General features: G+C 70.3%; 5 protein-coding genes across 8 annotated transcripts; 4 read left to right on the top strand and 1 right to left on the bottom strand.

The window, feature by feature from the left end:
- Positions 1-1,663: 1,663 nt before the first annotated feature.
- SP6 (Sp6 transcription factor) lies at positions 1,664-2,764 on the top strand. The gene has a single exon (XM_075522738.1). It carries the CDS (start codon positions 1,664-1,666, stop codon positions 2,762-2,764), a length of 1,101 nt encoding a protein of 366 aa, XP_075378853.1.
- A 4,370-nt stretch (positions 2,765-7,134) lies between these two features.
- SCRN2 (secernin 2) lies at positions 7,135-9,772 on the top strand. Its single transcript, XM_075522735.1, has 9 exons — positions 7,135-7,174; positions 7,540-7,711; positions 7,807-7,988; positions 8,076-8,275; positions 8,353-8,568; positions 8,681-8,846; positions 8,988-9,165; positions 9,291-9,460; positions 9,652-9,772. Exons 2-8 carry the CDS (start codon positions 7,541-7,543, stop codon positions 9,447-9,449), a joined length of 1,272 nt encoding a protein of 423 aa, XP_075378850.1. The 5' UTR covers positions 7,135-7,174; position 7,540; the 3' UTR covers positions 9,450-9,460; positions 9,652-9,772.
- An 83-nt stretch (positions 9,773-9,855) lies between these two features.
- Positions 9,856-13,128, bottom strand: LRRC46 (leucine rich repeat containing 46). Its single transcript, XM_075522736.1, has 8 exons — positions 12,754-13,128; positions 12,558-12,654; positions 12,356-12,464; positions 11,890-11,936; positions 11,596-11,705; positions 10,839-10,908; positions 10,418-10,578; positions 9,856-10,264 (listed from the first exon to the last, which is right to left on the bottom strand). Exons 1-8 carry the CDS (start codon positions 13,010-13,012, stop codon positions 9,858-9,860), a joined length of 1,260 nt encoding a protein of 419 aa, XP_075378851.1. The 5' UTR covers positions 13,013-13,128; the 3' UTR covers positions 9,856-9,857.
- Positions 13,129-13,192: 64 nt separating this feature from the next.
- On the top strand, positions 13,193-15,429 carry MRPL10 (mitochondrial ribosomal protein L10). The gene is made up of 5 exons (XM_075522740.1): positions 13,193-13,303; positions 13,521-13,690; positions 14,091-14,255; positions 14,383-14,527; positions 14,766-15,429. Exons 1-5 carry the CDS (start codon positions 13,261-13,263, stop codon positions 15,014-15,016), a joined length of 774 nt encoding a protein of 257 aa, XP_075378855.1. The 5' UTR covers positions 13,193-13,260; the 3' UTR covers positions 15,017-15,429.
- A 513-nt stretch (positions 15,430-15,942) lies between these two features.
- OSBPL7 (oxysterol binding protein like 7) lies at positions 15,943-24,207 on the top strand. Of its 4 annotated transcripts, none has more exons than XM_075522714.1 (23): positions 15,943-16,081; positions 17,222-17,423; positions 17,660-17,785; positions 17,942-17,995; positions 18,116-18,229; positions 18,321-18,440; positions 18,534-18,654; positions 18,738-18,841; positions 18,942-19,034; positions 19,141-19,270; positions 19,379-19,503; positions 19,741-19,821; positions 19,908-20,039; positions 20,604-20,694; positions 20,781-21,058; positions 21,704-21,841; positions 21,918-21,981; positions 22,058-22,136; positions 22,289-22,376; positions 23,263-23,404; positions 23,478-23,604; positions 23,688-23,810; positions 23,992-24,207. In XM_075522714.1, the coding sequence occupies exons 2-23, from the start codon at positions 17,280-17,282 to the stop codon at positions 24,098-24,100; spliced, it is 2,583 nt and encodes an 860-aa protein (XP_075378829.1). In that variant the 5' UTR covers positions 15,943-16,081; positions 17,222-17,279; the 3' UTR covers positions 24,101-24,207. The 4 variants fall into 4 exon arrangements, with proteins under 4 accessions (XP_075378829.1, XP_075378828.1, XP_075378826.1 ...); XM_075522713.1 differs by having other exon boundaries at positions 22,232-22,319; XM_075522711.1 differs by having other exon boundaries at positions 22,232-22,376.
- Positions 24,208-24,655: the final 448 nt, after the last annotated feature.

Genomic DNA, 24,655 nt, shown 5'->3' with positions numbered 1-24,655 from the left:
TGCTGGGTTGGGAGCCATGACCCCCCCTCAGTGTCAGCCGTCACCTACCCCGCTGGCATCCCCAGGAGGCAGGGACAGTCCCCAGGAGCTGGCCTTGAAATTGGTGCCAAACCCCTGCAAGGGTTGGGGTGGGCAGAGCTGAGCCCCCCCGAGGAGCAGCACCCCAAAACCTGCTCAGTCCGCCGGTCCTGGGGGGCTCGTCCCACTCGTGACCACCCTGGCACTGGCTCAAGGCCCCCACTTGCACTTGGGTATCGCAGGTGGAGGTGGGTCCTGTCAGGGGGATTTTGGCACCCCCCCAGCTCCCGTCCCTATCCTTGGGGTCCCCCTGCCCTCCCCGGTGTCACCTGGCAGGGGAAAACGGTGTCCCCACGCAGCTGGGGGGTCTTCAGCATTGGGGACCCCCTCCCTGCCCCGGGCTTATAGTGCTGGGGATCCGGGGGCTCTGGGGGTCCGGCCCCTTTGCGCAGGGGATTCCCCCCCCCCCCCCCAAAAAAGCTTCAGCACCCCCCGGGTGTCTCCCTGGGGGTCTGTCCCTGTCCCACATGGGCTGGGAGTGGTGGGGAGCCGGGGGGGGACGGCGTGGGGGTGGCTGGAGCAGGTGACAGTGGTGGGAGGGGATGGTGGGGGTTTGCGGGGAGGGGGGGTCTCGGCCACCCCCTGCCACGGCGCTGGTGGGAAGTCGGGGGGCGGGAGCCAGTGGCGGCAGGTGGATTTCGACACTGGGGTGGGGCCCGTCCCCAGTGGGGTTTGCACAGCTCCCAGTGAGTCACGGCCGCCGTGCTGGGGAGGCAGTGGGTGCCCGGGGGTCTAGGGGTGCAGCGGGTGCCCCGGGGGTCCGGGGCCGTGGGTGAAGGCAGCCCCAGAGCCTGGCTTCAAAGGGCTGCCAGCGGCTCGGCCCCGGGGCTCTGCTGCCACCCCGCAGCTGGCTCCGCTCCCCCATCCTGCTGCCAACCAGCCCGGGGGTGCAGCCCCCCCGGCTGTGTTTTGCCCCCCCCCCCCCCCAGCAGCCTGGGGGCTCCCAGCCGGGCCAGGGGCGTGGGGCAGGTGCGGAGCTGGGGACAATGGTTTCCAAAGCTGGCCGGGGTGCGGGAGAACCAGGGTGGCTTCTGTGGGTGCCGTGTCCCCCCATGGTCGGGACATGGGATTGGGGACACCACTCACGTCCCCTTGGGGACCCTGGTTGCGTTGGAGGGACATGGTCGGGGAGGTGACGAGGCAGATGCTGGCGGCTTCCTTAGATTTCGGAATTAGGCACAGACCCCTTTGGAGCTGGCACAGGTCCATAGGGGCACGGGGATGGGTGCTAAGGGGTGACCCCCTGCTTGTGTCACCGTCCTGGTGTCACACCGGGCTGCGGAGCAGAGAAACCCCCTTGGCGGGGCAGGGGTGTCCCCCAAATCGCGGGTGACGATGGGTGCTGGGGACGCTGTCACCCGTGGCATGGCGAGACCATGCCGGTGCGGGATGGGAATAGGTGCCGGGGCTACCGCCGGTGCCAAACTCTGCCTCATGCTGGCACGCACAGCGGCAGGGGGGGTAGGAGGTTTGCCCCCCCCTTCTCACAGCTCTTCTCTCCCCCCCCCCCCCCCTCCCCACTTCCCTGCCCGTCCCTCCTTGGCCCTGCAGGTCTGTCTGCGCCTCCGCCCCGCGCCGCTCGGCAATGCTCACAGCGGTCTGCGGCTCCCTGGGGACCCAGCCCTCCGACGCACCCCGAGCCTCCCCGAGCCACCTGGACCTGCAGCCGCTGCAGCCCTTCCAGCCCCACGGCAGCACCGCGGCGGCCTCCGCCGACTTCGCCTCCCCGTTGCCCCCCCCGGAGCTGCCGCTGGCGGGTCCCGACGCCGCCACCTTCGCCAACCCCGGCACCTACGAGCCCCATGGCCCCCCGCGGTTAGATCTGCCCGCCGACGGGCCTGCCGCCCCCGGTGCCTACGCCAAGCTGCTGCCGGCCGCCCCGGACATGGCACATCCCTACGAGCCCTGGTTTCGGCCCCCCCATCCCGGCCCTCCCGGCGAGGATGGAGGCGTCAACTGGTGGGACCTCCATGCCGGAGCCAGCTGGATGGAGCTGCCCCCCGGGCAGGGCGGGGGGCTGCAGGTGTCTGGGCACCCCGGGCTGCCGCCGGCCCTGGGGGGGTACGGTGGGGGGGAGCACCAGCTCTGCGCCCCCCCCGCCCACCTGCTGCCCCCCCCCGCCCAGCACCTCCTGGGACCGGAGGGGGCGAAGGCGCTGGAGGGACCCCCCGAGCCCCAGGGGCCGGAGGCGGAGGGCAGCGGGCGGCCGAAAGGTGCCCGTCGTGCCGTGCCGCGGGGCGGGGGGCAGGCCGCGTGCCGGTGCCCCAACTGCCAGGAGGCGGAAAGGGGGGGTCCCTGCCCCGAGGGGGTGAAACGCAAGCACCTACACAACTGCCACATCCCCGGCTGCGGGAAGGCGTACGCCAAGACCTCCCACCTGAAAGCCCACCTGCGTTGGCACAGCGGCGACCGACCCTTCGTCTGCAACTGGCTTTTCTGCGGCAAACGCTTCACCCGCTCCGATGAGCTGCAGCGGCACCTCCAGACCCACACCGGCGCCAAGAAATTCGCCTGCCCCGTCTGCGGCCGCGTCTTCATGCGCAGCGACCATCTGGGCAAGCACATGAAGACGCACGACGGGGGCAAGGACGGGGGCGAACCCGAGGTCAAGGGCGCTGGGGACCCATCAGCCAGCAAGGGAGGCAAGAGGGAGGCCGAGGGGGGTAACGCCGCCCCCACAAACTGAGCTGCTGAGCCCCGGGGGGGACACGGATGGAGGTGGGGAGGACCCTGGGCGGGGGCCAAGGGGGACCCTTCGGGGCCGGTCTCCGAAGGGTGTCGGGGTGGGGCAGGCGCAGGGCTGGCACCTTGCGCTCGAAGTGACGGCGAGGGGGCGGACGTGCCGGTGGCACAACCCTGTCCCCCGCTGCGGCGGTGCCGGTTGGGGAGCGCCGGAGCCGCAGCTGCCCCACGGCAGTTTCACTTGTCCCGCTCCCGTTCTCCCGCCCCGGTTCCCCCCCCCCGCCCGCCGTCCTCCCCCGGCTTCCCAAATCTTTTTTTCGGGAGGCTGCTGGCAGGCGGCGGGGCTGTTTGGGAAGAACATCAATGGGAGCCGAAGGAGCAGGTGCTGCCCGGGCACGTCCGGCCCCAAAGGGGAGGAAGGAGAAGGAGAAAGGGAGAGAGGAGAAACCCGGGAGCCTTTGCTCGGGGAGGGTGTCCGCAGCCCCCCAGCCCCCTCCCCGTGGTTCCCCCCCAAACCCTTGGTGTCCCGGGCTCGCCCCCACCCCCATGCCAACCCCGCTTTTTCACCACCCATAAGGTTTTGGCACCCCCAGGGATGCACACAGGGGCTTGGGGGGTGCCTGCGGCCCCCCGCCCCGGCCGGGGATGCTGGGGGTGGTGGGGGTCCCACATCCCCTGGAGCCCTGCTTTAGCTGGGGGCTTGGGGATGCGAACTCCTTTTTTTGGCCCAAATGGAGGCTAAAATGGGGGAAAAAAAAGAAATGCTGCTTGAACGTGAGCCGTGGCAGGGCCGTGGGGGGCCACGGCGGGCGCGTGGCGTGTCGGCGGGCGGTTGCCCAAGCGCACACCTGCAGCTTTCCCACACCCACCACCACCACCGCGGCCCCGGGCGGGAAGCACACGGGGCGGCCGCGGTCCCGGGAGAGCCGGGGCGGCCACATTCCTCCGGCCTGGCACAGCCACGCTGCCCGCCGCCCCGCGACCCCCGCCTCTCCCCCCACCGTGCCCCGTGGCCGTCCCTCCCTGGGGACCCCGTGACTGCGGGGGATCCCCCCCCCCGGGTATGCTGCCTGTTTCCCAGGGACCCCATTGCCGTCCCTCCCTGGGGACCCCATTGGGGACCGCAGCCACCCCCCTGTGTGTGCTGCAGGTCCCTCGGGGATCCCCGTATCTCCAGGGGACCCCAGCTGTCCCCCCCGTGCATGCTGCCTGTCCCCCCAGAGCCCCGTAGCCGTCCCTCCCCGGGGTCCTGTATTTCCAGGGGACGTCTTCCTGTCCCCCCAACCCGTGCATGCTGCCTGTCCCCCCGGGGACCCCATAGCTGTCCCTTCCCAGGTCCCTGTATCTCCCGGGGACACCCTGGGGCGTCCCCCACCAGGGACCCCGTATCTTTCCTCCCCTGGGGCCATCTCCCTTCCCCCAGGGGACCCCGTATCTGTCCTTCACCCCCTGGTTGACGGTCCAGGAAACTCTTGGGTTTTGGTCCTTTTGGGTTTTATCTCCCCGATTTTGGCAGAACCCCTTGGACGCAGGAGGAGACGCTGAACCCGGGACCCGGGGGGGTGTTGGGGTGCAGTGCTGGGGGCCAGGTGGGACGGGGCTCGTGGGCTGCTCAGGGTCTGCCCCCCAGCCAGCACCAGTTCACACCAGTTGGGAATCTGGGGAGGGGGGAGATTTGGGGGGGGGGGGCTGATCTCCCGGCATGGCCCTGTCCTGGGGGCTCGGGGGGGGCCGTGTCTGGGGCTGTGGGGGCTGCCCGGGCTCAGAGCACCCTGGGATCTGGGTGGGAAGGGGTGGAGGTGAAGTCGAGTGGGGTCCGTGCCCAGAGGGCGCCCCAAGGCCTTCGGTTTCAATTGTTTTATTATTATTATTAATTATTAATTATTATTATTATTAATTATTATTATTTTATTAAGGTGAAGCCAGGCTTTGCCACTTGGGCAGAGTGGACGTCTCGGGCCGAAGCTGTGGCCGTGGGCTTTATGGATGGGGACGGGGGGGGTAGGACCCCTCAAAGGGTCCTGTCCCTGTCCCCATCCCTGTCCCCGTCCCCGTCCCTGTCCCTGTGCGAGGGGCCGATGGCAGCCCTACTGCGCCATGGGGCCGGGGACGAGCCGTGGGGCTGGAGGAACCCAGCACGAGGTGAAGTCTCGCTGGGGGGGTCCGCGGGGACGTGTCCCCAGCCCCGGCACGGCCGCCATCGGCCCTCAGCAGGACTCGGGTGACCTGGGCTGCCCGCAGCTCTCAAAGGACGTCCCCAACTCCAGCATTTGCCTTTTCCAGCACAAAATTCCCCCTCGGTGTCCCGGGATGGGATTTCACCTCTCGAGGGGACCCCAGGGGAGCTCAGGACCCTCCCCAGGGTCCCGCAGCATCACGCCGGTGGCTCATCGGATTTTGGTAGCCAAGCCCGGCTCTGGCAGCGGTGGGGGGCTCCGGGGTGTCGGGGTCCCCCATGCTGCAGCCACCGGGGCAGGTTTAGGGGTGCTGCGCCGGGCTGGGGAGGGAACCGCCGAGCAGGGGGTCCTGTAGCGATGCCGGGGCTCAGCCTCGCCTCGCTGCCCGCCCCCCCCGCCCCAGGGCTGGGCCCCCCCACCCGGCTCAGAGCCGGGGGGCTGCGAGGAGGGGCCCCAGGTGTGCTCTGCCCCCGCACCCCCCCCCGGGGCCCTGCCTGCTGCGATGGGGCAATGAAGGCTGTAAAACCGGGTGGGGAAGGACGGAGGCCGGCTCCCACCCGTCGAAACCAGTCCAGCCTGCTGCGGCGTGGGGATCCCGGCCCCGCGCCCCGAACCACCGCGTCTCCCACCCCCGAGCCGCCTCCCCGGGGCAGGGAGGAACCGGCCCGGCCCGGGGGGGGGGGGGGGCCGAGCATCCGCCACCGAGCCCCAGCCTGGGACGGGGGGCAGCTGGCGGCTGCGGGGGGTGAAGGGGAGCGGGGAACCCCGGGAGCGGGGTGACCCGAGGGGTGCTGCGGCCGGGGGGTGAGGGGAGCGTTTGTGCTGTGAAGAGGCGGCGGGGGCTGTGGGTTTGGGTTTTGTACTGGAATAAACGCCGCGTGTTTTCCATGCCCCGGCTCTCCGGCTCCATCTCTGCCCGGGGACCCGGGCGTCCGGCACCCTGACCCCCACCCATCTCTGCTCGGGGACCCGGGCGTCCGGCACCCTGACCCCCACCCTGGCCTCGGGCCTCCAGGGCTGCTCGGGATGGGGATGCAGGGGGGTGCTGGCTGGGTGGGGGGTGACCCACCCGGGTGAGGACCAGCCGAGCCCCCCAGGAGGGCCGCATCCCGCACCCCTCCGGCCCGGCCTCGCACGCCGGGACGCGCCGGGCGGGCGCCCAGAGTCCCCCCGCGGGCAGGGTGCTGCCCGGCAGGTCTGCCTGCATACCGCGGGGCGGGCGTGCCGCGCGGGCCGCTGCCCACGCGGGGTGCTGCCCACGGGGGGTGCTGCCCACGTGGAGTACTACCCACGGGGGTGCTGCCCACGCGGGGTGCTGCCCACAGGGGGTGCTGCCCACGGGGGGTACAACCCACGCGGAGTGCTGCCCACGGGGGATACAACCCACGCGGGGTGCTGCCCATGGGGGGTGCTGCCCACGTGGAGTACTACCCACAGGGGGTGCTGCCCACGGGGGATACAACCCACGCGGGGTGCTGCCCACAGGGAGTGCTGCCTACGGGGGGTAAAACCCACGCGGGGTGCTGCCCACGGGGGGTGCTGCCCACAAGGGTGCTGCCCACGTGGAGTACTACCCACAATGGGTGCTACCCACGGGGGGTGCTGCCCACGGGGGGATGCTGCCCACGTGGAGTACTACCCACAGCGGGTGCTGCCCACAGGGGGTGCTGCCCACGCGGGGTACTACCCACAGGGGGTACTACCCACGGGGGGGTGCTGCCCACAAGGGTGCTGCCCACGTGGAGTACTGCCCACAGGGGGTGCTGCCCACGGGGGGGTGCTGCCCAGAAGGGGTGCTACCCACGCGGGGTGCTGCCCACAAGGGTGCTGCCCACGTGGAGTACTGCCCACAGGGGGTGCTGCCCACGGGGGGTACTACCCACGGGGGGTGCTGCCCACGTGGAGTACTGCCCACAGGGGGTGCTGCCCACGGGGGGTGCTGCCCACGGGGGGGTGCTGCCCACGCGGGGTGCTACCCACGGGGGCTCTGCCCCACGGGACCCCCTCCCCAGCTCATACCCGGGTCCCCCGTCCCTGCCCCACGGGGGACGACCTGGGACCCCCGTCCCCGGGCTCCTACGGGGTCTGGTCTCCCCCGCCCCACGAGGCTGCCGGTGCCGGTCCCCGCCCGCTGTCGCCGTGCGGCCTCCGGCCACGGGGCGCCGCCGTCGCCAGGACGGGGCGGGCCGGGGGGGGCGGGCCCGGGCGCGGCGGCGGAGACGCGGGAGCAGCGGCAGGTCCGTGGGGCCGGGTGGGGGGACCAGACCCCCCCGTGGGGCCCTAGGAACCGGGGCTCTGCAGGCGGGGGTCCCGTCCGCGGTCGGTGCAGGGGGTCCCGGTTACCGGGGCCGTTGGGGGAGGCGTCCCCGGTCGGTGAATCGCTGCGGGGTCCCGAGGCAGGAGGTGCCCCCCCAGGCCACCCCGGGTGGGGTCCCCGATGTCATGGTCCCCGAGGACCATGTCATCCCCCAGCCCGCCCCCCAGCCTCCCCCTCTCCCCACATCTGCCAACCCCAAAGGGACCCTGGGGACACATCCAGGACAGGGACAACGGGTGACATCGCCCTCGGTGTCCCCCGTCCCGTCCCCTCCACCCGGTTTAGGATGGCAGGGTGGGATCCCGCGCCCTCGTCTTGCGACTGCTTCGTGGCTCTGCCGCCGCATACCGCGGCACCCGCCGTCATCTTCGGCAAGAACGCCGACCGGCCGCGTCACGAGGTCCAGGAGGTCATCTACGTCCCCGCTGCCGTCCACCGCCCCGGGGACAAAGTCCAGGTGAGACCGTGCTGGAGCCAGGGCGGCTGCAGGGGATGGTGCAGCGAGTGCGCCAGGTCTCAGCCCCGCTCCGCGTCCCCCCCCCCGCACCGCAGTGCACCTACCTGGAGATCGAGCAGGCGGAGAGGACCCACGCGGTGGTGCTGAGCCGTCCCGCCTGGCTGTGGGGTGCCGAGATGGGTGCCAACGAGCACGGCGTGTGCGTGGGCAACGAGGGCGTCTGGACCCGCGAGCCCTTGGGGGAGGACGAGGCGCTGCTGGGGATGGACCTGGTGAGGTGAGGATGGTCTTGTGTCCCCCCGCTGTCCCGGCTGCCCCGCACCGTCCCCCGCCGCCAGCCGACGGGGTGCTGCCGGCGCGGCAGGCTGGGTTTGGAGCGGGGCAGCTCTGCCCGGGAGGCCCTGGAGGTGATCACGGCGTTGCTGGAGCGCTACGGCCAGGGCGGGAGCTGCAAGGAGGAGCCGGTGCCCTTCGTCTACCACAACACCTTCCTGCTGGCCGACCGCGCCGAGGCCTGGGTGCTGGAGACAGCTGGACGGTACTGGGCAGCCCAGCAGATCCGAGGTGAGCGGGCGCTGGTCGTACTGGGAGGATGGGGAGCCCCGTCCCCCCGCAGCCTGACCCCTCTCCGGCCTTCGCAGAGGGCAGCCGCAACATCTCCAACCAGCTCAGCATCAGGAGGGAGATCACGGCCGAGCACGCGGGGCTGCGGCAGCGAGCCCGCAGCCAGGGCTGGTGGAGCGGGGATGGCGAGTTCAGCTTCGCCGAGGTCTTCTCCCCGACGCACCAGCCCGCCCGCATGGAGGCTGCCAAGGCCCGGTACCGTGCCGGCAAGGAGCTGCTGCAGCAGCACGCAGGTGGGGAAGGGGGACGGGGGACGGGGACGGCCGCCCACGGCTCGCCCTGGCATCTCCATGCTCCCCGTGGCCGCGGCAGCCGGCGGTGATGTGGCTCTGCCTCGCCTGCCAGGTCACATCACAGCGGAGACGTTCATGGCCATCCTGCGGGACAAGGCCAGCGGGATCTGTGTGGACTCGGAGGGCTTCCGCACGGCGGGCAGCATGGTGTCCGTGCTGCCCCAGGACCCCGCGTTGCCCTGCGTCCACTTCTTCACGGCCACCCCTGACCCCTCCAGGTGAGGACGCCAGTGGGGGACAGCCCCGCTCCGGGGGTGCCGGCGATGCGGCAGAGCCATGCCGCAGGCTGAGCGTCCCCGGGGAGCAGCATCCGTCCTCGCGCTGGCTGGTCCCAAGGCCCTGATGCTCCTCTCCGGCAGGTCCGTCTTCAAGCCCTTCATCTTTGTGGCCGGCCTCAAGCCCGCACCGCAGGTGAGATCTCCCACCTTCCACGACGACCCCGCCAAGAAGATCCCGCGGTTCCAGATCACGGTCGATCGGCGGCACGAACTCTACCGCCGGCATCAGGCGGCACTGGAGCTGATGGAGAGGGACCAGGTACCGCAGACCCTTCCCCAGCTGCTGCTGCCCCGGGACCCTCGCGCTGCCCCCGGTGATGTGGGAGGCAGTCGAGTTCCCTGAAGGCGCCCGGTCTCAGCTCTCCTCCCTCCCAACCCTGCCAGGAGCGGGGCCAGAAGCTCCTGCAGACGCTGCGGGACCTGGAGAAGCAGGGCCTGGAGGGGATGAACGCGCTGCTGGGGGGGACGGTGGCCCCCCGCCCAGAGGAGCTTGCTGACCTCTTCTTCGACTGCGTGGAGGCAGAGATGAAGTTTTACACGTAAACCCCGCGCAGGTGGGTGGGCTCAGTCCCCCTGTGGCATTGCTCCTGGATAGGGGATGAGAAAACCTTCCCGGTGCCCGGCCCTGGCTCCTCGCCTCCTCCCACCGCGGATCTGCAACTGATGGCGTGGTGGGGAACGGCTCGACCGGCATCTCCAGCCCTGCCTGGGGGTGCGGAGCCTCCAGCCCCCTAACTTGCCCCAGAGGAATCAGCACTTTTGAGAGGTGGACGTGGCCTGAAACGCGGGTGCGGAGGGAAGAAGAGGGACGTGGAGCAGGATTTGGAGTCCCGCCCGCAGCCCGGCGTGTCTTTTCCCACCATCAGGCAGAGCTGCCTGTGCCCGGCCCCTCTGGGGGGGGGCTGGGGGCTCCGTGGCAGACAGGCGGATTGGTGAAGGAATAAAGAGGCTTTAATCCCAACTGCGCGGTGCCATGCCGGTGCGGGGTATTTGGGGTAACTGCCTATTTCTTGCTCCTTTGGTGCGAGTCTCCTCCTCCAGAGCCTTGGTCCGGGGCTTGCTCCTGCCAGGAGCTCGCTGGGGCTGCGGGCGGGCGTGCTGCCTGCCGGCTTCTGGCAGGGGTGGCAGCTGTGTCCCCGGCTTCGCCTGGGGACAGGGCTGAGACCGCCTGGGTTCTGGGGCCGTGATGCAGGCTGCTCCCTCCCTGCCTGGGCTCAGCGGTGCAGGAGGCAGCAGCAGACCCCGACGCTCCCGCAGCTCCTCCAGCTCTTCCAGACGGGTCCGGTGTTCCTTCAGTGCCTCCTTCCGCCTCCGCCGCGAGCGCCCGGCCAGCTCCTGGTGCAGATCCGCAAAGAAATCTGCCAAGGATGGAGGGAGGGAGAGGGAGAAGAATTACAGGAGACCTGGCACGGCCACCCGAGCTCCCTGCCACTCCTGTCACCCTTGGGGGACGGAGGGACAGGCCTGCTTAACCACCAAGCGTGCAACATGTCCCGCTTCAGTCTGGGCACCTTTGCCTGCAGTGAAAGGGCCGCTTGGCTCAGAGAGCAACTCCTCGTCTTCGTCCTCACTGCTGGAAAAGCCTCCTTCCTCCTCTTCCTTGCCCACGACATCATGGACGGGCTGGGCATCCAGCTGCAGGAGGTGGGGCAGGGCTCCCACCACCAGCTCTCTGCAAGCACCGAAGGAAGAGCAGACGTTCCCCCACCATGCGGCACCGCCTTGGGGCTGGGAGCGCGTTGGGGTGGCACTGAACCCCCTGGCACTGAACCCCCCCCCCCCCCCCGGCACCGCTCTGCACAGCCCACCCCACAGCCCGACCGGGGCAGAGATTCAGATTTCTGGGATTTGGGTGGGGGGCTCAGGCTGTATTCGGTATTTGGGGGACTTGATCTCCTCCTCTGCTCTCCCCCGCAGGCTCCCCTGACCCACCTGTATCCATGCTGGTGGGTGCATTCGTTTCCCGTTAAGTCGAGGAGACGGAGGCTGCGGGGCAGCTCGTCTGCAGAGATCAAAGGGAAGGCAGAAAGGTGCTGAGATGGGACCTGAGCCTCCGTGAAACTCCCACGCCCCCCGTCTCCCGCAGCTCTTCATCCATTCCCGAGGCGACAGCCCCGCTGTGGGAAGCAGTCTCTCACCTCACAGCTGGGGAAACTGAGGCAGGGAGGGTGGAAATGTGTATTGCACACACTCCCATGTGAGAACTGAGGATTTTCCCCTTCCCAGGCCTTTGCTGTTCCCTTTCTCACCCCCATCTGCAAGCAGAGGGCCTGGTGCCACAATAGCAATGCTACAAAGGAGGGGAGGGAGACATTATCCCTCTGTCCCTCCCTCTTCTGCCAAAAATCACCCACGGGAGGAGCCGGCTGAAAGATGCACGAAGGGTTGTCGGGGCTGGAGCAGCTTTGCCATGAGGTTGAAATCCCCAAGTTTGATCCGAGCCGCTGAAATGTTCTGCCAAAGCAGGACACAAGGTGGAAGCAGACACCTGGAGCCTGCCAGCAGAAGGGACGGCTCAAACCTGGCCACACTGGTGTCACACTGGAACACGCAGGCCAGCTCTGGCTGGCACCAGAGGGCCAGTGGCCCTTGGCAGAGCCTGGACCAAGAGTCTGCCAGCGTTTCCCCGGTACCCGAAGCACCTCTTGGGCGGACCCAGGCCACGTCCGGACCCGTTCCTGCCCCCCACCTGGGTCCAGCGTCTGTATCTGATTGTGGGACAAGTCCAGGACGCGCAGGTGTCGCAGGGGCTGCAGGTTCTCCACTCTGCGGATGCGGTTTCCAGCCAGGGAGAGGAACCTGCAGAGCACAGGGAGGGCAGCGGTGTGAGGCAGGGGGGACACCACGGCCCCCAGGGTCAGAGACAGCGGCACCAGGCAGGGGCTGCAATTCGAATTCCCCCATCTCTGCCAAGGGAAGGAGGGAGCCCCGCTCTCCTCTGACCACGGAAAGCGATCTCCTTGGGGGCAGAAGCTGCCCGTACCGCAGGTTGGGAAAGCAGCCCAGATTCTCAATCTTCTCAATTTGGTTCTGGGGAAAAAAAAAAAAAAAAAAAAAGTAACATGTTTTTCTACTGCATGAAAAATCAGACTTTGGGAGCACCCCAGAATCACTCCAACCTCACGCAGGCAACATGATGTCCCACCACTGCCCCATGAGCTTTATGGAGAGGGCATGGGCTGTGACAGCACGGGGACCCCAGCAGAGTTCAGGAGGACCCTAAGGCTCCTCGTGTGGGTTTGAAAAACACCGAATGGCTGATGCCAGACCCTCACTTGAATTCCATCAGGGGCACTGTCATCGGAGGGGAGTGTTGCCAGCCCCTCTGGCCATGCAGGGAGGTAAAACTCTGGAGCAGAACTGGGGGTGTTTGCGGTCCCCCCAAGGAGGTCTTTACCCGCAGGACCAGGGCTGATCTCCACTGCCCCGCGCCTGCCGTAGTGCCTTACCTGCTGCAGGTAGAGGCTGTGAATCTCCCGCAGGCTCTGGAGCCTCCCGATAGCACAGATGTTCTCCCGGTCCAAGCGGATGGTCGAGGGGGACGCCAGCTCCGTGGATCTAGAGGAAGGGAGGTGCTTGGGGTGTCCTTTGTGCCAAGAGACCCTCCCTGTCAGCCTGGGTGATGAAGGTGGGCTCTGTGCGGATCCTCACCGGCTCTCTGGGTGCGGGGGCTCCACCAGCCGAAGCAGGTTCCTCGTGGCGATGAGGCTGTCGGTGAGGGTCACCCCTGGGGATGTCTGCTCACGGCCTGTGGGAAACCCAGAGTGACAGAGCCCGGGCCAGCGGGGTCCAGCCCCCCATAGCCCCCAGGCTGACACATCAGCAGGCCCCACAATGGCTCACTCACCCCCAAGCAGGGTCTCCCCCTGCCCAGCCATGATGGGGGGGTGGCCTGGATCCTTGTCCCTTCCTCGGGCCCTTGGGTGGGTCTGTCGGGGGGGCTGGGCTGGCCCCACTGCTCTCTGCAAGGGGAAGGGTGCTGAGGCAATGGGGGGCAGAAACCTGCGGGCTGGGGGGGTCGCTGGGGACAGGACTGCCGGGCTGGGGGGGATCAGCGCTGGGGCCCCCAGGTGGGGCAGAGAGACCCCAGGGCCTGGGGGGACCATGGGGCTGGGATCCCCGGGTTGGGGGTACAGAGACCCCCGGGCTGGGGCAGGGCCGGGCTCGGGGGGGGACCCGGGGGCCGGCGGGGGCGCAGGCCGCAGCGTGCCCGTTGCTAGGAGACGGGCGGCCCCGGAAGGGGCGGGGCGGAGGGCGCGCACCCCCCCCCCTTGCCGGTACCGCGCGTCCTCTCCGCGCATGCGCGCCGGCGGTCCTCCGCCTCCCCTCAGGCCTTTGCGCTCCCGCGGCCAAGATGGCGGCGCTGAGCGGCGGCGGAGGCGCGCCATGGCGGCGGGGTGAGGGGCTCCTCACCGGGGCTGGGCGTCTCCACGGGGCTCGGGCAGGGGCGGGCGGTGATGCCAGGCGCAGGCCTGGCAGGGGAGGGCGTGCATGCGGCCCGGCCTGTCCTTACCCGAGCACTACTCCCCGGTCCCGGCTCCTCTCCCGCTCCCCCGGGGAGCCGGGGCCCTGGCGCCGGCCCTGAGCGCTGCCCGTGTGCCCCCCTCTCCTCAGGCTGGCTGCCCGCCCTGCAGTTCGTCCGCCGCGGCTCCAAGGCGGTCACCCGGCACTGGAAGGCCATGCACTTCCAGCGCCAGAAGCTGATGGCCGTGACCGAGTACGTGGCCCCGCGGCCGGCCGTCCCGCCGCGCTGCCTGGCCCCCAGGAAGGAAACGCGGGAGGAGGTAATTTTTTGGCCTGTGGCCCTTGTGGGTGTGCGGCTGTGGGGCCTCGGTGTCTGCGCAGACGAGTGGCTTTGCACACCCCGTGTGCGTGCATTGCTCCGGGGGCTTGACGCAGGGTCTGCAGCCCCCACCGGCTGTGGGACAGACCCCCGGGTCAGCCCTGTCCCGGGTTAGCCTGGCTGGACACCTGTATGAGAGCTTTTCTGGGTGTTTACTGCCCCTTTTCATCACGTTGTGGGTGGTTGGGAGATGTCCCAGCTGGTAATGAAGTGCTGGAAACCAGGTGAGTCCCGATCCGTGGCAGCGTCTCACAGCAGTAGCTCCGTTTGCAGGGTCGGAGCGGGAGGAGGCAGCAGCCTTTGCCCCTTCCCTGCGGCCCATCGCTGCTCGCTCCCTTTAGGACAACGGTTACGTCCGGCTGTTACGGCGTCAGGTGGAGGAGGTGTTCCGGAACAATCGGTTGATTGCTGTCTGTCAGTACAACTCCATGCCTGGCGAGGATGTGGTGTTGATGAGGCACTACCTCCGAAAGCACAACATTGAGGTCAAGTTCGTCCTGAACGAGGTAGGCACAGAGCGGCCGGGGCAGATCCCGGTGTGGCTGGGGGCAGGGGAAGGTGGATGAGAGCTGGGACGACTGCCTGGATGCCTGCCGGGGTGAAAAGCTGCGTTTTGAGAGCTGTCTCCCCCAGATTGTCAGACCCGTGCTGTCCCAGTCCAAGTACAAGAATCTCCTCCCTCTCTTCGTGGCGCGCAATATCCTGCTGGTGAGCCGGGAAGCGAAGGTGAAGGAGATGCTGCGGGTGCTGAAGGGAGTGCCGCAGATCAACCTCCTGGGTGAGAGCCTTCCCTGCGTCCCCATCCGCTGGCACCGGGCTCGGGGCTTTCATCCGGCGCTGGGGAGAGGTGCTCCCTCCGGCAGGATCCACGCTAACGGAGCTGCGTCTGCGGGATCGCTGTCGTGTCCGTTAAAATGAGGGGATGGATGGCGAGGGGTGGCAGTCCTGCCTGTGGAAGACGAAAGGGCTCTGTGGGCACCCCATCTTCCGTCCTCAGCTCTGCCTCTCTGTTCCAGGCGCCTGCATCGATGACACCATCCTGAGCAGGAAGGGAGTGGAGAACTTCGCCAAGCTGCCCTCGCTGGAGGCTTCCCAGGGGCAGACGGTGGGCGCCCTGGCCCTCCTGCCCTCCCAGACGTCCTCCCTGCTCCAGCGCGGCTCCGCGCACCTCACGGCTCTCCTGGATCAGCACATCCGCCGGCTGCAGGCTGGGGAGACGGGGAGCCCGGCCGAGCCCGGCCCTGCCCAGAGCTCGGGGGCTCACTGACGCTGGCCCCCGGCCCCCAGCCGGGCCCCCTGTGTTGGCCGGGAGTCGGCTCCTTCACCGGCTGCGGTCGGAGGGGTGGTCAGGGATCGAAGGTTTGGCCCCGGGTGGGCAGCCAGCGGTGGGGACTGAGGGTCCTACAGCATCACCGGCCCATTTGGGGAGCCCTGGCCCTTCCCTTCGCTCCCCACACCGATGGCACCTGGGAACGACCCGGCTGCGTTTCGGGGGCTGCGGTTGGAGGGTCGCTGGGATCGGCCGGAGGAGGCAGAGCGCGGCTGGGACCGGTGGCGGTGCTGGCGGGGAGGATGTCCGGCACGCCGAGCCCTCGCACCCTCCAGAGCCGGGGCAGCGAGGGGGAGCCCGGCAGCGCTGACTGAGCTGCGAGCGGGGGGATCGTTGTCGTGTCCATTAAAGTGCGGTGGTGGAGATGCCGGAGGCCTCGTCTTGGATTTGGGGGGCTGGGGGGGGGGGGCGGTTCCTGCCCCTTGAAGCCCTGGGGATAGGCTGGGTGCTGCTCCGGGGCTCTCCTGGAGCAGGGAGCAGAGCGGTGCTGCGGGGTGGGTGAGGGAAATCCCGGGGAGGGGGGGGCTAAAGCACAGCTCAGGGGTGTGGGGGCCGGGACCCCCGTGGGCTGGTGGCTCTCCCGGGGGTACCGCCGCCGTCCCGCGTGGGCAGAGCTCGTGGGTTGGCCCTTTTCCCCCGCGGTGGGGGCCGGCCTGGGAGAGGGGAGCGGGTGCTGCCCGTTCCTGGTGCCCGGCCCCCCCCGCCCGGTGCGGGAGAGGAGCTGTCCGCGTTACCGGCCGGGGGGGCCCGGGTCCGTCCGTGCCCGGGATGCGGGGGGGTCCGGCTCGGTGCGGGCCGGTACCGGGTGCCGGCAGCCGGCGGGTGGGTACCGGTGTCCCGGTGGGTCCCCGGCGCTGCCGGCTCCGGTCCTCCATGGTGCAGGGGGCAGAGCCGAGCGGCTCCGGCCCGGCGCCTCCGCCTCCTTCCGTGTTCCGGTTCCTGCAGCCGCCGGGCAGGATGCGACCGGCCCCGGCCCCGGCTGCCCGCCCGCCGCCCGCACAGGTGAGCACCGGGGACCCGGCCCGGGGCGGGGGGGGGGGGCTCCGGCCCCGCGCCCCCCTGCCAGAGCCCCACCGCCCCCGGCAGCCGGATCCGACCCCTGTGCCCGCTGCTCCGGGGGGTTGACACCTGCGTGGGGCAGGCGGGGGGACACGGGGATGGGCTTTGCCCCACGGGGGGGTGGGTGGGGGATGCCGGGCCGGGCTTTCCCCCGCGGTGCCGGGGGTCGTGCCCGCGGCCGTGCCCTGCCCGGAGCAGGCGGGGGCTTTGCCCCTCCCGCCTCGGTGGGGGCTGCGGGCGGAGGAGGCGGCTGGAGACCCCCGGGGGCACCGGCCCAGCCCCGCTCCCGTGCGGGGGGTCAGTCCTGCCCCCCGGCAGCACCCAGGGGGGCTCTCCGCTCGCTGTCAAGCTGGGCAGGGCGGGGGGGGGCGGTGGGAGCCCCCTGTCCTCCTCCCCTCAGAGCAGGGGTGTGCGGTGCTGCGGTTATCGGTGCCGCAGTTATCGGTGCCGCGGTTACCGGTGCCGGGGCTTGGCCGCCGTCCCAGGGTTATCCGGGGACTCGGTGCTACCACAGCAGCCGGGATGCCTGGGTACCCTGGCAGGGGCAGCGCTGGAGGGGGGCTGGCAAGGGGAGGGGGCAGCTTCCCCGTGCCTCAGTTTCCCCCTCCTGTACTTGAGAAGGGCAAAGGGAACGCCCTGCCGGGAGAGAGCGTGGCTAGCTCGGGGTTTTCAGGGGGCTCGGGGGTACCGGGATGGACTGGGGCTGATCCCAGTCTCTGTTCCCCGGGTCGCCGTCCCGGATGTGCTCGCCGCAGGGTTGCCCTGTGGCACCGAGTCCAAGGGGTGACAGGAGCGGGGTGGCAGGGCCGGACTCTGGACCCGCCAGGCAGGCGGCGGGCAGGCGAGGGTTGGGCAGCGGAGATAAGGCTGGGTGGGTCGAAGGCTCCATCTCACACAGAAGCTTCTGGGTCCCAGCCGCAGTCGTGTGCGAGGCTCCCTGCTCCTGGGGGGCAGGAGGACCCCCCCACACACCCCTTGTCCCCATGAGGGAAGGGATGAGGGTGTCTGGCAGGGCACAAAAACTGCTGGCAGGGTGGGAGATGCCCTCCCTGGGCTCCCTGACGTGGCGTCCCCTCCTCGCAGTGGCTCCCACCGCCTGGGCCGTGACGGCCGAGCTCGGACCACCAGCCCCGCAGTGCGGATGGGAGGGGGGGCTTGGCCTGGTCCCCCCATCCCCCTCCGCTCGCCGGCCATGGGCAGCCACGAGAAGGACGCGTCCTCTCCGAAAAGGGCCCTGTCGCGCTCCAACAGCACTGTGTCTTCCAAGCACAGCAGCGTTCAGCAGGTCGGGGGGGCTCTGGGCTGGGGGGGGGGGGGGCTCAGCAGGATCCCAATGGTGCACCCAGGTGGGACTGGGGGTGCCATGAGGCCTTGGGGGGCTTCACCCCACTTTAAGAAGGGGGATACAGAGATGCTCCATCCCCTGGGGACCACCAAGTGTCCCTGCCTGGGGACAAGGTGGGGAGCACACCCCAGCTGCCCCCGATGCCACGGGACCCCCATGCTGACCCCCATCCCCAGCAGGGCTCGGAGAGCTGGGAGGTGGTGGAGGAGCCACGTACGCGGGGCAGCCCGGGCCAGGAGCCGCAGCGGCAGGAGGGCTACCTGCTCAAGAAGAGGAAATGGCCCCTGAAGGGCTGGCACAAGGTAAAGGGGCAGAGCTGGCACCAGCAGCTGTCCCCTGGCCACCCGGCCGGTCCTGGGTGCTGTCCCCATCCCTGGGGTGATTTGGACCCCTGGATGGGGGGCTGCAGGGTCCAGTCTCTACCCGCCCCCCCAACAATCATCCCTCTCTGTCCCCAGAGGTACTTTGTGCTGGAAAACGGCATCCTGAAATATGCCACCACGTGCCAGGACGTGAGTGTGGGGCCGGGCTGCGTCCCTGCAGCCTCCCTGAAGGCTCAGGGCGGGGGAGACCCCATGGCCCCCATGAGGAAGGGGGTCTTCCCCCTGACAGGCATCCCCGGGCTCCCCCAGGTCCTCAAGGGCAAACTGCACGGAGCCATCGACGTCCGTCAGTCCGTCATGTCCGTCAACAAGAAGGCGCAGCGGGTCGACCTGGACACGGAGGAGAACATCTACCACCTCAAGGTGCTGGTGGGGGGCTGGAGCTGGGGCTGGGGGTGTTGGGTGATGCCCACCCGGACCGTTCCCCCCCTCCCAACTTGCCCCTGTCCCACAGATCAAGCCCCCGGAGCTCTTTGCCAGCTGGGTGAGCAGCCTCTGCTCCCATCACCAGGGCGAGAGGCCCGAGCCCTGCCCCAAAGGGGGTCCCGCAGGGAGGACCCCCACCAACACGCAGGTGGGTGGCACCTTGGGGTGGCGATGTGAGGCAGCGTCCGGGCGCGGGGCTCCCGACGGCAGCCCCGGCGGTGCCCCTTCTCCCCTGCTGCAGGGCCCGTGGACGCGGATCCTGCCGTCGGGCAGTGCCCCTGCCCTCTCCACCCTCGCCAGCTCCCGGGACAAGGTGAACGCCTGGCTGAAGGACAGCGACGGGCTGGAGCGCTGCTCGGCCGGTGAGCAGGGCAGGAGGGGATGCACGGGGTGGGGGATGCCCTGTCCCCCGTCCCTGACTGGGCTCGCTCTGTGCTTGCCGCAGAGCTGTCGGAGTGCCAGGCGAAGCTGCAGGAGCTGACCAGCATGTTGCAGAGCCTGGAGGCCCTGCACCGCATCCCCTCGGCCCCCCTCATCTCCGGCAGCCAGGTGAGCGGGGCAGTGGCGGGCACGGGGCTGAGCATCGCCCAGTGTGGCAGCCCCCCTTCCTGGGGAGGGTCCAGCTCCAGCCCCCTCCTCTCGCTCACAGCCCTCGGCCGCCGCGGAGAGGCCCAAGAAGGGCAAGAGGACCACCAAGATCTGGTGCACCCAGAGCTTTGCCAAGGACGACACCATCGGCAGGGTGAGGGGGAGCGGGCATCCCGCCGAGCTCCGCCTGCTGCCGGCCAGGCCGCTGCTTGGGGACGGAGCCCCCCGGGGCCCCGCTGACCCCCGTGTGTCCCCCCCAGGTGGGCCGCCTGCACGGCTCCGTCCCCAACCTCTCACGCTACCTGGAGCCGTCCCAGAGCCAGCTGCCCTTCGGCCTCCCCCCCGAGTACAGCCAGCTGCAGAGGAGCTTCTGGGTCCTGGCCCAGAAAGGTGGGATGGGGCAGGGGGGGCTGAGCCCCACCGGGGGTCCCGGTGGCGGCAGGGTGGGTGCCGGGGTGCCATGCTGCAGCCCAACCGCCTGCCCGTGTCTCCCGGCAGTGCACGGCTCGCTCAGCAGCGTGGTGGCTGCGCTGACGGCCGAGAGGGCCCGTCTGGAGGAGATGCGGCAGGCGCTGGACCGGCGGCGCTCGGCCCCACGCCCGGGCGGTGCCGGCAACGCTGGGGTGAGGGATCGCAGGCGGCCGGGCAGGGCTGGCCCCGGCTTTGGGTCCTGCTGGGGCCCGGGAGTTGTTGCTGTTGGGGTGCCGGTGGGTGCAGCGAGTTGGCAGGGTCTCAGCCTGGTTCTGGGTGCCCGGGCAGCAGCGGGGTGATGCCCCCTCCCCGTCAGCCCCACAGTGGCTGGAGGGGACAGGCTGGGGGGGGGGTGGGGGGCTCGGCTCAGCCTCCCCCTGCCTCCGCAGGCCGCCCTGCGCCGCTTCCACTCCCTCTCCATCTCCTCCGACACCACCCTGGACTCCTTCGCCTCGCTGCACCCCGATGAGGTCAGGGGGGGCTGGGATGGGGTGGGGTGGGGGGCCGAGCAGCCCCCCCCCAGGGCGGGGGGCTGAGGTGGTGGCTGTCCCCGCAGCCGGATGCGCTGCCAGCCAAGGGCCGGGAGCAGCAGCTCTCCAACCGCAGCATCGTCTCGCTGGCCGACTCGCACACCGAGTTCTTCGACGCCTGCGAGGTCTTCCTCTCCGCCAGCTCCTCCGAGAACGAGGTGGGGCGGGGCTTCGGCCGGGGGCGGGGCCGTGGCCAGGGGGCGGGGCTCTGCTGGGGGGGGGGTGTCTCTGCAGACCCCCCTGCTGCCCCCCTCCCGCTGTTGCTGTGGGTTGATCTCTCCCTTCTCTCTCCCCCGTCCCCTCCCCGTTAGCCGGCCCGGGAGTCGCCCCCCCAGCTCCCCGTGTCCCCCCCAGCCCCTGTATCCCCCCCGGTCCCCACGTCCCCCCCAGCCCCCGTGTCCCCTACAGCCCCCCGCAGCCCCCCCGCTCGGGGTCTCCGTAGTCTCTGAGCCCGGCGGTGGGGACCGGGTGCTGCCGGTGCCCCCCCCGCCCCTGCTCCCCCCTCCTGCGGCCCCACCGGTACCCCTCACCCCCTCCCCATCCTGGCCTCCCCCCCCCCAGCCCATCCCAGGTACCCGGGGCTCGTCCCATCCTCCCGGGGGGGGGGGGGGGCCCTGCCCGGTACAGCCCCTCCTACCCCCCCCCCCCCCGGTGGGGTAACCCCCAGAGCACCCCCCCCTCGGGACCCCCGAAGCCGCCGACGGTCCCCTGCGCATCCCCAGCCCTCGGACGACGAGTCGTGCATCAGCGAGGCCACCACCAGCGCCTGCGAGGATGCCACCGAGCCGGGGGGGCCGGGCCGCCCCCCGACAGGTACGGAATGGGGGGGGGACCGGGGTGGGGGACACCGAAGGGGGGGGCGTCTCCGGCCCACCGCCCCACCGCCCGGTGCCCGGCAGGAGCGGAGGGCCCGGGGGTGCCCGTGGAGCCGCCGCCGCTGGAGCTGCCGGGGCCGGACCCGCGGCGGCGGAGCTGCCTGCCCGCCCCCCCCGCTCCACCGGGGGACGTGAGCCTGTGGGGACTGCTGCGGAGCAGCGTGGGGAAGGACCTGTCACGCGTGGCGCTGCCCGTGCAGCTCAACGAGCCGCTCAACACGCTCCAGCGGCTCTGCGAGGAGCTCGAGTACAGCGCGCTGCTGGACCGCGCCAGCCGCGCCCGCGACCCCCGCCAGCGCCTGGTGAGCCGGGGGGCTCGGGGACACGGGGGGGCTCGGGGGACACGGGGGGAGCGCGGGGGGACTTGGGGAGTTTGAGGATTTAGGGGGCTCGGGGGGGCAAGGGGGACGTGGGGGACACGGCGGTGCTCGGGGGATACGGGGGGAGCTCGGGGGGACAACGGGGGGACTTGGGGAGTTCGAGGCTGAGGGGGGCTCGGGGGACACGGGGAGGGTCGAGGAACTCGGGGGACATGGGGGAAGCTCGAGGGCATTGAGGGACACGGAGGGAGCTCGGGGGGACAACAGGGAGATTTGGGGAGTTCGAGGATGGGGGGGGCTCGGGGTCGGGGGGGCAAAGGGGACGTGGGAGACACGGAGGGAGCACGGGGGGACAACGGGGGGACGTGGGGAGTTCGAGGATTTAGGGGGCTCGGGGGACACGGGGGGCTCCTGGGACGTGTAGGAGCAGGGGGAACACGGGTGGCTCAGGGGACACGGGGGGGCCGGGCCAAGCCCCCCCGCAGCACGGGGCGTGGGCCGGGACACGGGGGATGCACGACCGCGGGGAGGCCACGCCCCCCCCCCGAGGGGCGGAGCGCGGCGGCGCCCCGCCCCCAGCGCGGTGGCAGCAGCGCGGTGGCAGCAGCGCGGTGGCTCTGGGGACAGGTCTACGTGGCCGCCTTCGCCGTGTCCGCCTACGCCTCCACCTACTACCGGGCGGGCAGCAAGCCCTTCAACCCGGTGCTGGGCGAGACCTACGAGTGCGTGCGGCCCGACCGCGGCTTCCGCTTCATCAGCGAGCAGGTGGGGACAGGGACGGGGACGGAGAGCGGGGACGGAGCCGGACAGGGCGGTGGCGTGTCCCTCTTCCTCCCTCCAGGTCTGCCACCACCCCCCTATCTCCGCCTGCCACGCCGAGTCCGACAACTTCATCTTCTGGCAAGGTGGGTGCCGAGGAGGGCGTTGGGGACACGCGAGGGGACCGGGGCGGGGGTCTCAACCCCTCCCGTCTCCCCCCAGACATGAGGTGGAAGAACAAATTCTGGGGCAAGTCCCTGGAGATCGTCCCCGTGGGCACCGTCAACGTCCAGCTGCCCAGGTGAGACCCCCGGCCCCCGTAGCTGGCCGTCCCCCATGGCACCGCCCTGCCCTCCCCCCCCCCCCCCCCCGCTGACGGCGCGGTGGTGCCCGCAGGACCGGGGACCGCTTCGAGTGGAACAAGGTGACAACGTGCATCCACAACGTCCTCAGCGGCCCCCGCTGGATCGAGCACTACGGGGAGGTGCTGATCCGCAACACCCGCGACCCCTCCTACCACTGCAAGATCACCTTCTGCAAGGTGGGCCCTGCCCCGCCCTGCCCCGCCCTGCCCCGCCCCGTTCCCAGCTCCACCTCTCGCAGCCTACTCCCTGCCCCCCGCCCCGCCCTGGCCCCGCCCTTCAGTCCCTGGGCTCCCTCCACCCCATAGCTCCACCCATCCATGTGCTCCTGACTCCGCCCTCCTGTGCATCACCATTGCCTGGCCCCACCCCTTCAGATGTGGCCCCGCCCCTTCACCCACATGCTCATCTAACCACTCTGTGTTGTTGCCCCGCCCCTCACCTGGCCCCACCCTTTTCCAGTGGCCCCACCCCTCACTTATGGCCCCACCCTTTCCTGACGGCCCTGCCCTTTTTCCAGTGGCTCCGCCCATCACTTAGGGCCCCACCCCTCCCCAATTACTCCACCCCATCACTCATGGCCCCACCCTTTCCTGATGGCCCCACCCCTCACTCAGGGCCCCACCCTTTTCCAATAGCCACACCCTTTCCCAATGGCCCCGCCCCTCACTCAGGGTCCCACCCTTTCCCAATAGCCACAGCCTTTCCTGAGGGCCCTGCCCCTCACTTGGGGCCCCACCCTTTTCCAATAGCCACACCCTTTCCCAATGGCCCCGCCCCTCACTCAGGGCCCCACCCTTTCCCAATGGCCCCACCCTTTTCTGATGACCCTACCCCTCACTCTGGGCCCCACCTTTTTGCAATAGCCACACCCTTTCCCAATGGCCCCGCCCCTCACTCAGGGCCCCACCCTTTCCTGATGGCCCCACCCCTCATTCATGGGCCCCACCCTTTCCTGATGGCCCCACCCTTTCCTGGTGGTCCCGCCCCTCGCTCAGGGCCCCACCCTTTCCCAACGGCCCCGCCCCGGCCCCGCCCACCCCACCCAGCCCCCTGTGGCCGCAGGCGCGGTACTGGGGCGCGGGGGCCAACGAGGTGCAGGGGGCCGTGCTGAGCCGCAGCGGGACGGTGGTGGAGCGCCTGGCCGGCAAGTGGCACGAGGGGCTGCACCGTGGGCCTGCCCCGGGACAGTGCGTCTGGAGAGCAAGTGAGGACCGGGGCGGGGGGCTGGGCGGGGTACCCCTCCCTGGGGGTCTCAGCACTGTGCCCTCCCCCCCCAGACCCCATGCCTCGCGACCACGAGAGGAACTACGGCTTCACCCAGTTTGCCCTGGAGCTGAATGAGCTCACGCCCGAGCTGCGGCGGGTCCTGCCCTCCACCGACACCCGCCTGCGCCCCGACCAGCGGTGAGCAGCACCCCAGCACCGGGGAGGAGGGGTGCTGAGGCTGCCCAGCTCGTAACAGTGATGTGCGTGTCCCCCCGCCCCAGGTACCTGGAGGAAGGTAACGTGCCGGCGGCCGAGACACAGAAGCGCCAGATCGAGCAGCTGCAGCGGGACCGGCGCCGGGTCATGGAGGAGAACAACATCACCCACCAGGCTCGCTTCTTCAGGTCCGGCACGGGGGGGGCCGGGGAGGGGGGGGTCCCAGGGCTGGCGTATGGGGTGGTGCGTGGGGCACAGGGGGTACCCGTGATGCGTGGGGCACGCGGGGCAATCGAGGAACGGGGGAGACCCCCTGGGGGTCTTGATGGCACCCCAGATGTGACACCCCCCACCCCCCCCCATCCCCAGGCGGCTGACAGATGCCAACGGCAAGGAGTCGTGGGTCACCAACAACACCTACTGGAAGCTGCGCCTGGACCCTGGCTTCGCCCACCTGGACAGCGCAGTGCTCTGGTAGCGACCCCCCCCCACGGGGCGCTGAGCCCCCCCCAACTCATCACAGCAGTGATGCCCAGCAGCGGGGCTGGTCCCCTCAGCACTGGGGGTCGCGGTGCCCACCCCCCCCACCCCTCTGCTGTTTTGCTGATGTTGAAGCAAAACTGTGATACAAAATTGGGGGGGGCACAGGCGGTGCCTCCCCCCGACCCGGGGCAGAGCCTTGGGGCTGGCTGGGGTACTTGGGGGGCAGGGGCTGGCGGTGCCCCCCTGCCCTGGGGGGCACAGGACGCCTGCGTCCCTGCGTCCACTGGGGGAGGGCAGCGGGGGGCCCTGGGGTGCCCGCGGGCGGGCAGACCCCCCCAGCCCCCCCCAGCTGTGCGCAGGGGCTGCTCTAATAAAGGCTGCAAAGAGCTGGGGTGTGCAACGAGCTTCCTTCTCCCCGCTACCGGCCCTGGGGCTCAGGACCCCCCTCCCGGCCCAGGACACCTGGGTCCCCCCAGCAAGGGGGGGTACGAGTCAGCCCCCCCCCGATGCCTCAGTTTCCCTCCTGCCTGCCCGCAGAGGAGAGCAAAGA

Source organism: Mycteria americana, chromosome 22, assembly GCF_035582795.1.
Source record: "Mycteria americana isolate JAX WOST 10 ecotype Jacksonville Zoo and Gardens chromosome 22, USCA_MyAme_1.0, whole genome shotgun sequence".
NCBI classification, from domain to species: Eukaryota; Metazoa; Chordata; class Aves; order Ciconiiformes; family Ciconiidae; genus Mycteria; species Mycteria americana.
The sequence above is the reverse complement of the archived record's forward strand: the minus strand, read 5'-3'. Positions and strand labels throughout refer to the sequence as shown.

Excerpts from the sequence above, each read along its gene's own strand:
- SCRN2 (XM_075522735.1), top strand. The coding sequence starts at position 7,541 with ATGGCAGGGTGGGATCCCGCGCCCTCGTCTTGCGACTGCTTCGTGGCT. Across the intron at positions 8,569-8,680 it reads GCTGCTGCAGCAGCACGCAG|GTCACATCACAGCGGAGACG; the intron begins GTGGGGAAGGGG and ends CTCGCCTGCCAG. Across the intron at positions 9,166-9,290 it reads AGCTGATGGAGAGGGACCAG|GAGCGGGGCCAGAAGCTCCT; the intron begins GTACCGCAGACC and ends CAACCCTGCCAG.
- OSBPL7 (XM_075522711.1), top strand. The coding sequence starts at position 17,280 with ATGGGAGGGGGGGCTTGGCCTGGTCCCCCCATCCCCCTCCGCTCGCCG. Across the intron at positions 19,271-19,378 it reads CTGGGTCCTGGCCCAGAAAG|TGCACGGCTCGCTCAGCAGC; the intron begins GTGGGATGGGGC and ends GTCTCCCGGCAG. Across the intron at positions 20,040-20,603 it reads CCAGCTCCTCCGAGAACGAG|CCCTCGGACGACGAGTCGTG; the intron begins GTGGGGCGGGGC and ends GCGCATCCCCAG.
- LRRC46 (XM_075522736.1), bottom strand. The coding sequence starts at position 13,012 with ATGGTCCCCCCAGGCCCTGGGGTCTCTCTGCCCCACCTGGGGGCCCCA. Across the intron at positions 11,937-12,355 it reads ACAGCCTCTACCTGCAGCAG|AACCAAATTGAGAAGATTGA; the intron begins GTAAGGCACTAC and ends TTTTTTCCCCAG. Across the intron at positions 10,265-10,417 it reads CCCTTTCACTGCAGGCAAAG|ATTTCTTTGCGGATCTGCAC; the intron begins GTGCCCAGACTG and ends CATCCTTGGCAG.
- SP6 (XM_075522738.1), top strand. The coding sequence starts at position 1,664 with ATGCTCACAGCGGTCTGCGGCTCCCTGGGGACCCAGCCCTCCGACGCA.
- MRPL10 (XM_075522740.1), top strand. The coding sequence starts at position 13,261 with ATGGCGGCGCTGAGCGGCGGCGGAGGCGCGCCATGGCGGCGGG. Across the intron at positions 13,691-14,090 it reads GGAAGGAAACGCGGGAGGAG|GACAACGGTTACGTCCGGCT; the intron begins GTAATTTTTTGG and ends CGCTCCCTTTAG. Across the intron at positions 14,256-14,382 it reads TCAAGTTCGTCCTGAACGAG|ATTGTCAGACCCGTGCTGTC; the intron begins GTAGGCACAGAG and ends TGTCTCCCCCAG.